The 10,626-nt window shown below is 36.4% G+C and overlaps 1 protein-coding gene and 1 pseudogene across 1 annotated transcript in view; one reads left to right on the top strand and one right to left on the bottom strand.

The window, feature by feature from the left end:
- Positions 1 to 10,626, top strand: part of DNAJC13 (DnaJ (Hsp40) homolog, subfamily C, member 13) — a 119,110-nt gene that overhangs the window by 18,073 nt on the left and 90,411 nt on the right. The window contains exon 4 of the mRNA XM_012663287.1: positions 7,564 to 7,840. Within this exon, the coding sequence (XP_012518741.1) occupies positions 7,564 to 7,840 (277 nt within the window). The remainder of the gene's footprint in view (positions 1 to 7,563; positions 7,841 to 10,626) is intronic.
- Positions 1,824 to 3,505, bottom strand: LOC105826484 (annotated as a pseudogene).

Below are 10,626 nucleotides of genomic sequence, written 5' to 3' on the forward strand. Positions count from 1 at the left end.
TCATTTACTCATAATTAGGCTGTCTATTCTTGAGTTGTGAGTGTTCTTTATATATCCTGAATAAATCCCTTGTCAGATATATTATTTGTAAGTATTTTCTCTAATTCTTCAGGTTTTTTTACTTTTTTTGTTTCTTCTCCACTCCCCACCCCCTGGCTGGAACCTTTATTATTTCAGAATAAGCATCCTATGTACTTTGAGATGGTTAATTAGTTATTTCTGGATTACTATAATAAATATTTGTCAAAAATAGCAGTCACTTCAATAATAATACAGACTTCTTTCCATTCATTAAATACTTCCAAAAATTACTTTTCTGTATCAGAAAACTTATAAATGTTATAAGAAAGTTAAGTAATGGTCTATGCAGGACAGAAGGAAAACTCTGCTACAGGAAACTAATGAAGCATTTTCCCTATTACACTTTCTTTTTTTTTTTTTCTTTTGAGACAGAGTCTGTTGCCCGGGCTAGAGTGCTGTGGCATTAGCCTAGCTCACAGCAACCCTCTGGGCTTAAGTAATGCTTCTTCTTCAGCCTCCTGAGTAGCTGGGACTACAGGCACGCACCACCATGCCTGCTAATTTTTTTCTATATATTTTTAGTTGTCCAGCTAATTTCTTTCTATTTTTAGTAGAGATGGGGTCTCACTCTTGTGAAGGCTGGTCTCAAACTCCTGAGCTCAAACAATCCACTCGCCTCGGCCTCCCAGAGGATTACAGGCGTGAGCCACCGTGCCCGGCCCCCTTTATACTTTCAATTGCTGTATTTCATAAAGACAACTAGTTTTGCTTTGCTTTTCAGTGCTTAGTCTGACAGGAAATACAAGAAACCAATAGTCTTAGGAGAAAAACTGCTTTTATATTCTCAACTGTAAGCCACAAACAGGCTTTTCTATGAAGGCTTCAAAGCTTGAAGGGATGAGAAAAGCAAGCATGTATTCAGTTAGACATTTTAATAAGTATGCAAAAAAATACCTTAGCAATCACGAACATATTGTTTGTATGTTTGAAAAATCAATAAATTTCATGCTTTGGATATTTTATCGTGAGAACAGTTTTAAGGGTATTTCATTTTAGAAGATTGAAAAATATAATAAAACTCACTCATATATAATTCCATAAGGGATTCTTCATATGCTTAACATTCTGGACTGTCCTAACAGTGAGAAGTCAAACATGACCATATCTACTTTGTAAAGAGAGCACTTCGAAGCAACAGCAGGAGAATGCATCCCCTATGTCTTTGTTTCTGCTCAATACTTCTCCTAAGTTCAGCAGATAAATATAAAAATAGCAATCACTTGTTTGTTTCCAAATACCTAGATGCACTGGCTCATCACCAATCACCCAAGTGCTAAGACCTAAGTTTTCAAAAAATAGACTGCAGGTGACCTTTTACTTCCTTCTGGTCAAACTTCTATATCACTTATGACATCAATTAATAATATTCTGCATTCCAAAAAATATGCAGGCAAACCCAAGTTTGCTTATTTTTACTTAACCTAATAAATTTAAAAATTGATAAAATATTTACATTCTCATAACAAAAACTTTAGTTTTCACATTCATTAAAACATTTTAAAATTACTCAAACATGAGAATTGGAAATGTGTCTGCTTATTTGGAAGAGAACTACTGAATTTATTCTCCAGAAGAAAAAGCAGTCCCAAAGCATCACATTACTGGAACACTTTAAACGTGTTGACATGTTCTGTGCTTCTAAACTTCAGTGAAAGCTGTTTGTACAAACTATTTAATAATGAATATCTGCCCTATTAAATACCCAAGATGTCTGATGTAGAGAAGCCAGAAGTTGAGTTACTTTATTTCTTTCTATTGCTTCCAGTTGCTAGCATAGTTGCAACTTGCATAAATATATTTAATGTATCCATGTAAATTCCTAGCATCAAGTTGATGGGATCATATTTTTGAACTCCATACACTGGTGGGTTTTTTTTGCCCACTTGATTACTTTCTGGGTATCATACAGAAGGAACATACTGAAAAGAACTAATCACCATGCATTGTCGCTGAGTACAGAGTGGCACCAGCCACAACGGTAGGTGGAAGAAACATAGGATCCCAGTGTAGACACAAAGACAAAACCCAGGCCCACTCCCACGGGTGCTCCCATGTTCAGAAACTTCTCGCTGGGTATGCACGTGGCTCAGTGGAGAGGTCTCCCACAGTGCCAGCTGTGTGCCACATGGCTTTGATGAGAAGAGGCCCCCTGCTAATATTGCCACTACTGCACTCATCACACCAGAATGCATCAACTAAGCATCTTGCTTTGGGCCTGGGCTCCTGTGACATGGTATTGATTGTACCAGCATTACAGCTCCACTCATGGCTGCAAAGGTTGTATCAATTGTCACCCAAGAGCCTCTCATGAAGTTCATAAGAAAAGGACTTCTGCTTATTGCCAAGGCAGACAAATCTATCAAACCAGTATTTCCTGCTAAGGAGATATAAGTAGAATGAATTCTGTCCTTCACATACTGAGGCCAAATTACAGCCTTTTAAGTAGCTCCAATGTTATTAGACATTCCTAAGCCATATTAGCACAATGCTCCAAGACCAACAGCAGCCCCTCCAGCAGCAAACCATCTTCCCATCTGATCAATTTTAAATATTTTTTCTGTCAATGGTTCCAATGTGAGTTCTTGGCCAGTTTTCCCACATGGGATCCAAATTCTTATTTTGGTGGCATATTCCCTGCTGGGTGTTAAGAGCCATTGATTCTTTTTTTTTTTTTAATTTCAGAATATTGCGGGAGTACAAACGTTTGGGTTACATAAATTGTTTTTGTACTGTTTGAATCAAAGCTATAAGTGTGCCCATCCCCCAGATAGTGTTCATTGTACCTGTTAGGTGTGAATTTCCCCATCTCCTCTGCCCGCCTCCCACCTGCTTGATTTCCAATGAATGTTATTTCCATATGTGCACATAGGTGTTGATCGATTAGTTCCAATTTGATGGTGAGTACATGTGGTGTTTGTTTTTCCATTCTTGTGATATTTCACCTAGAAGAATGGTCTTCGGTTCCATCCAGGTTAATACAACAGGTATTAGAACACCATTTTTTTTATGACTGAGTAGTACTCCATGTTGTGTGTGTGTGTGTGTGTGTGTGTGTGTGTGAGAGAGTGTATGTATACACTCACACACACACACACACCCACATTTTATTAATCCACTCATGTATTGATGGTCACTTGGGTTGTTTCCGCATCTCTGTAGTTGTGAATTGTGCTGCTATAAACATTCGAGTGCAGGTGTCTTTTTTACAGAATGTCTTTTTTTTCTTTGGGTAAATACCCAGTAGTGGGATTGCTATATCAAATGGTAGTTCTACTTTTAGTTCTTTGAGGTATCTCCATACTACTTTCAAGAGCCATTGATTCTTCATGATGGGATTCTTCACAACAGGGGAGGCCATGGTGAAAGCTAGGTGGAAAACCCTGGAAGGTGGTGTCTGGAGACACACAAGCCTTACAGCCAGCATGGTGGTATACGAGGTTTACCAAGCAGATCTGAAATATGCCTCTGTGTGCTGAGTCCCTCCTGCTCACTCAGGTTTTTTTACTTTCTTGAAGGTATTCTTTGAAGCACAAAGTTTTTAATTTTGGTGAAATCTAATTTGTCTATTTTTTTCTTTTGACACTTGTGCTTTTTGTGTCATATCTGGAAAGCCATTACCTAATCCAAGCTCACAAAGATTTACTACTGAGTTTTCTTCTAAGAGCCTTATAGCTTTAATTTTGAGCTTTGTATATAGTGTGAAGTAGGTATCTAAATTTATTCTTTTGCATATGGATATCCAGTTGTCCCAGCATCATTTGTTGAAAAGACTATTCTTTCCCAATTGGATTGTTTTGACACCCTTGTCAAAAATCAGTTGACCATAAATGTAAGACTTTTTTCCTGGACTCTTAATTCTATTCCATTGATCTTGTATGCCTAGTCTTATGCCAGTACCATATTGTCTTGATTACTATATGTAGTGTTGTAATGTTTTGAAACTGGGAAGTATAAGTCTTCAACTTTGTTCTTTTTCAAGATTATTTTGGGGATTCCTGGTCTCTTTCATTTCCATACGAATTTTAGTCAGTTTTCAATTTTACAAAAAAAGCAGCTGAGATTTTGATAGGCATTGCATTGAATCTGTGATGAATTAGGGGAGTATTGCCATCTTAACAGTATTAAGTCTTCTGATTCGTGAACATGTGATATTTCCACTTACTTAGATCTTTTTAAATTTCTTTTGACAGTGTTTTGTTGTTTTCAATGTATACACCTCAAATCTTTTAATTCTGCCTGAAAGAGTCTACATTTTCCAGATAGTGATAGTTACCATTTCATTAGGTCATGTATGCTATTATGTGGCACTGAACCTTTCATTATACTTACCTGTTGTATATGGCCAGTTCTAATGTAGGTTTAAAGTACTCCTCAGCAATGTGAATGTAAAAAATAAATGACCAACATTAAAAATTTTCTATTGTCCCAGTGTTGTTAATTGAACCTTCTCTCTAGAAACTTGGCTATATATACAACAAATTTTGCCAATTTAGGGCCTCAGTTTTAAGAGATTCCATGTTGCTAACTTGGCCCCAACATTTCAGAAAGATGTTATTTGATAGTGGCAGTAAAGATGAATACATATTTTTATTTCTTTTCATAAGCCGAAATTAAAGATAACCTCTTCACATACTCCCCTTGAAGATGTTTATGTGACTCATTTCTGTTACCTTTGTAGTGGTTTTCATTATGTGTCACTTTGTAGCTGCCATGTGTCTTATTAAAGCAGGTCTATTCCACTATTACTATAGATGCCTTAGCTGGCCAAGTAGCTTTCCTTCTGTGCTTGTCATTTTTCCCACTCGTAAAGTACATACATAATTTAATTATATGTTCTGGGAGGAGCAAGAATGGGGAGTAGATTTCAGGGAGAAAAAAACACTTTTCTTTCATGAAAGAACAAAATTTCCTTTTGGCCTGAGCAAGCCATTTCAGACAGGAAGGAAGGTGCAGATGTTTTAGTTAAAGCAGAAGTGCAGACTCGCTAAGGAAAACTTCAGTGTAGGTTCAAAATATAGGTTCTTAATTTTGTTTTTTTTGATGAATGTTACAAGTTAAATCTACGTATGGCTCACTTTAATATTTGCATACATTCATTGTAGGAATGCTCCGAATTTAAGAGGAGCATTTTGTTGTCTGAATCACAGTGTCTTTAACCTCAGTACATTAGGATGTGTGGTGATAAGTCTATGAAATTTAATACCAGATGCTCACTGCATTCATATAGTCTGTGTAATGACTAGACACAAAAAGTTGAGAAGAATGGAGGGAAAGTGAAGCTGGTGAATTTCTAATACCCTTCTTATCCATAGGGATAGAGTTCTGCAAGAGAAGAGACACCCTTCTCTTTAGCTGCCAGACACTTACACACTTTACCAATTCTGATAACCCTAGGAATCTTGAGGGGTTTTTGTTCCTTACTTTATCCTAGCTCTTGACCCTGCTGGCATCTAAACCTCAGATGAGGTTGTCCTGAATTCTTTTTATGTTTTCTTTGTATAACTCTTTGTGGCCATTGTCAGGCAATCTGAGATTTGAACATCTTCCACTTAGATATGCAAATTGGATCACATCTCCTTTGTAGGAATCTTAGCTTTTAACACAACATTGTGTGTAAAATATAGGTCCATCTGAGCTGGAAAAAATATGGAATTGCCTCACGTCCTTAAGTATTTAGTCCTTAAGATACTGCATTTCATGGGATGCCCTTTATTTCTTCTAAGAGCTCTTCTCATGAGTTATTAGGACAGACATTTACAGAGTATGTCCTATCTATTCCTTCTTTATCTTTACTGAGGAGTACAACTTTTGATGTGAATGAGCCCTCCTAGGTGAAACTGGTCTTTCAAGTGGAGTTTTACCACAGTCAGAGTATCCTGGTGATACAGCCAGGTGAATTATTAGTTTTCTCATTAATTTTGTTCTGTGTTTTCAATATGAATATGCTAAAGTAGTCATGGCTACTTAAAGCATAATGAAACTAATTATAACTTGTGGAGTTTTGGGATCCCCTTCCCCAATTATCCATTAATCAACTAGCAGAATAATAGCCATATGGAGGCTGTTGCGGTGGCTCACACCTATAATCCGAACACTCTGGGAGGTGGAGGCAGGAGGATCACTTGAGCTCAGGAGTTTGAGGCCAGCAAGAGCTAGACCTGGTCTCTAGTATAAATAGAAAAAGTTAGCTGGGTGTGGTGTTTCATGCCTGTAGTCCCAGCTACCTGGGAGGCTGAGGTAGGAGGATTGCTTGAGCCCAGGAGTTTGAGGTTGCAGTGAGCTATGTGACACTACTGCACTCTAGCTGGGGTGACAGAGCGAGACTCTGTCTCAAAAAAAAAAAAAGCTATAGGAATAGCTAACATTTATTGACTGTGCCAGGTATATAAGTGCTAAACATTATTTCTTTTAATTTTTACATTATGAAGTAAGTATATAGTCATGCACCGAATAATATTTTGGTTAACAACGGACTGCATATATGATGGTGGTCCCATACATTTCACATACAAATACTGTGTTACAACTGCCCACAATGTTCAATACGGTAACATGCTATATAGATTTGTAGCCTAGAAGCAATAGGCCATACCAGAGGTGGGGAACCTGCAGCCTTAAAGCCACATGTGGCCTTCTAGGTCCTAAAGTGCAGCCTTTTGACTGAATTCAAATTTTACAGAACAAACCCTTTTATTTTTGTTTATCTTTTTATTTTATTTTTAAAATGAACATGTTTGAAATACCAAAGAATAAAATAAGTTTCAACAAAATAATCCTCCCAGATTGACTGGCACAATTAGAACATTAGTAAGCCATAAGGGCTAAATTGACAGCTGCTATGCTCATGGTTTAGTTCTAACTTCCCCTGCCTGACTGGCACCAGTACCACACAAGGACGGGTGGCAAGAGTTTATGGGGGCCGAGTGTGTCAGTTTGTTACAGCTTTCAACGACAGTGCACTATGTTTCTGTCTGAAGTGGAGTTTGTGAATAGTTGCACAGCTCGACATTATTTTTTAATCCTGTCTGCTTGACAGTCCATCATGTCAAAAAAGACCAAGAGAACACTGAAGGAAGAAAAGAGATTTTTTAAAGAGGATTGAGAACTGCAATATTGTCTTGTTTCCACTAAAATAAGTTGATTTTCTTGTGTTGTGATACTGCAATGTCAACATTAAAGAAATTCAATGCTCATCAGCATTGTAAGACTCATAAGAACCACAAATATTTTAAATTAGAGGGAGAGGTATGAAAGTTTATATTGCAAAAATTAAAAGATGAAAAGCAAAAGCAAAGGCAGTTCTTTCAAGCAGCAATAAGACCTGAAAATAATGCCATTGAAGCAACTTATAAAGTAGCGTATATACTCGGGAAAAAGGGAAGCCCTTCAGTGATGTAGAAATTGTGAAAGAATCCATTGTCGAAGTTGTAGGATCTTAGACCCCAATAACGTTTCAAAGTACAAACAACTGCTTCTTTTAAGGAAACCCATAACTGATTGGCAGCATGAATTAGCCTTCAATTTAATAGAACAACTTCATTCCATACTTCAAAAGGAAAATATGTATTATTCAGTCGCTTTTGATGAATCAACTCTTACTAGTGACTTTGCGCAGGTTTTGTACTTCATTCGGGTCATAAGAGAAGATTTTCTTTGCTATGAAGAGTTACTCGTTTTGGGCACTCCTGTGAGCAGAACAGTGCGAGTAGATATCTTCAACAATTTTGAAGACAAATGTCATGAAGTTAGACTGAATTTGGTAAATTTAGTGAGTATATGTACAGACGGTGTGCCTCCATGACAGGAAAACATGAAGGGTTTATTGCATAGATAAAGTATTAACAGATCCAGATACTCTCATTTCTTTTCATTGTATCTTGCATCAGCAAAATCTCTGTGTTAAAATTACCGTGTTAAGTGACACTGTGCAACAAGTTTTAATATAAGTATTGTTAACTATATTCATGCAAATGCAACAAGGTATAGCCAGTTTCATAGCATGCTAAAGTTGAAGGATTAGGTGGGTATTCAGTGTGGATTTGCTGTATCATTCTAAAGTACATTGGCTATCGCAGGGACAGGTGTTAGCCAAATTTTCTCTCTGCAAGAACCAATAGTTAAATTTTCTGAAGAACAGCATCAGCAAATGTGAATTATTAAAAGAAGATTTCTATAGGAATACAGCATTTCTGTGCGATATGTCAAATTAAAATGACTTGAATATTTCTTTGCAAGGTAAAACTAAGTCTATATATGATATATGGCAAAAAAAAATCCAAACATTTCAAAAAAGCTATCTTTTTTCAAAACACTTCTTCAAAAGGAAATTTCAGATGATCATTTTCCTCAATTAGCAAGGTCATTGATGAACAGGATGATATATGTGAACAATTTGAAGAATATGCAGCTGTTATACAGCTATTAATTGGAGAATACAATGAAAGGTTCACTGACTTTGAGAATCATGGCATCACACTCAAATAGCATTTCAGCCTCCCCTAGTTGATATCACCAAGGCACCTAAAGAACTACAGATGGAATTGATTGAGCTCTCAGTAGATGACATTTTAAAGTCATTGTTTGATGCTAAGAAAGATCCAATTGAAACATGGAAAAATGCAGTAGAATCCCCAGGCCTTCAACAACATACCCCCCAAAATGCTTTCTTGCTTTTCAACCACTTGCTGCAAATCTACATTGTCCTACCTAACCCAAATCAAGAGGTCCTTAAGGTTACAAATAACTAATACTCACTAGAGGATCAACTGAAACTGCACTTCCATGCTGCAACCAAATATTCAAATGCTTTTCAACAAAAAGCAGACACAACAAAATCTTTAAAAGGTTAGTTACCTTTAAAATTAACAAATAGTTTTCGTTTTTTGAAATTATTAAGTACATAGTGGTTAGATTTTTACAAAATAATGTACATGGTTAAATATATCTAATTGAAGTTTCTTGAATGCAGCTCTCCAACATGAAAAGGTTTCCTACCCCTGGGCTATACCATATATCCTAGATGTGTAGTAAGCTATACCACGTAGGTTTGTTTAAATACACTCTATGGTGGTCACAGAACAACAAAATCAGCTAATAATGAGTTAAATGACACATTATATATCATCCACATCTTTCAGATGGGGAAACTGAAGCTTAAAGAGGTTAAGCAAGTTACCAGAGGACAGACACATAGCCATTGAGTAGCCCAGGCAGTATTTGAACCCAGGTCGTAGCCCCCCGCTTTGGTGGGCTTAACCATTGAACTCTAGTGCCTCCTTTAGCAGTGTTCCCCATTGATCTCCTGACTCTTTGAGAAACCTTGTAGGTCAGTCATCCTTAATTTCATTATCACATGGACTAAAATTCTAGTTCAAGTAACTGGGTTCTCAAGCTTCTAATAATAAAAGGAAAAATCGTAGGTTTTTTGAGAATCCTAAAGGCTTCAAGAAATTGGTGACCAAAATCTATCTTAAAATGGTTGGAGATTCCTAGGGTGTGCAGCCTGGGAAAGAGAATTCAAATCGAAGGTCTAACTGGCAGAAGAATTAGGTGTGCTTTGTGTGAATCTGGAAGACAGAATTTGGACCAGAGGCTGAAATTTGTGGGGAAGTATATGTTGGCTCAGTTCGGAGGAATAATTGTCAATATCTACAGTACTGGGACAAGAACAGAATTGCTTTTAGGGAAGGTAAGTTAGTTCCCTTGCATCAGTAGAAAACAACTAAACTAGCCAACCTTCCCTACAGTATTATTAATATAAGGGTTTAAGCTCTATGTTATGTGGTCTAGACTGAGTAACAGAAAAATCCTCTTCCAACTCTGATTAGATCTGTTTGACGTCTTTGAGGCCTGTTTACATAGACTGTCCACTGAAGGGATTGAGGATCTTGAACTTTCAAAACAATACACAAAGGTTTTCTCACCTCAAGAATTTGAGAGCCATTATTTTATGGTAAATATAAACCTTTTCCTTAGTTTACAAAAAGAAAGTAATGTTGAATTTTTTCTATTATGAAAATACTGAATGATGTGAATTTTCTGTGCGATGATGATGTGATGGTGACCAGTATTTTTACAGTATCTCTGTTGACACTATTGTACATGCTGATTGATACAAGGTAGTTAAATATTCAAGTCTGAAATTCACTTTCAGACAATGAGTGACAAGAATCTTAGCTCTTACTGCTTTGTTTATTTCAGATGTCTGAATTAGATAACTAAATAATAATAAAATTTTGGGAGGAAACTAAGTCTTTTAAGGACTGTTAATTCACTGCCATATCATTGAACCCAACACAGCGTTAGGTGCTCATTTAATATTGGGCCAACCCATGGTAATACCTAATACAGTATCTGATCTAACATGTTAGTTTTTTTTCCTGAAAAAAAACATGTTATAAAAAATTGTTTAAAAGGAGAAATAATATTCATAAGGACTAGAAAATTTAAGAATGATATGACATTTTTATTTGCAGAAATTATTAATACAGAAGTGTTTGTTTTAATGTAAACTAATGTAAGTTTAGTCTGTTAAAAAATATAAGC

This window comes from Propithecus coquereli, unplaced genomic scaffold (genome assembly GCF_000956105.1).
Source record: "Propithecus coquereli isolate 6110/MARCELLA unplaced genomic scaffold, Pcoq_1.0 Scaffold12, whole genome shotgun sequence".
Classification (NCBI taxonomy): Eukaryota; Metazoa; Chordata; class Mammalia; order Primates; family Indriidae; genus Propithecus; species Propithecus coquereli.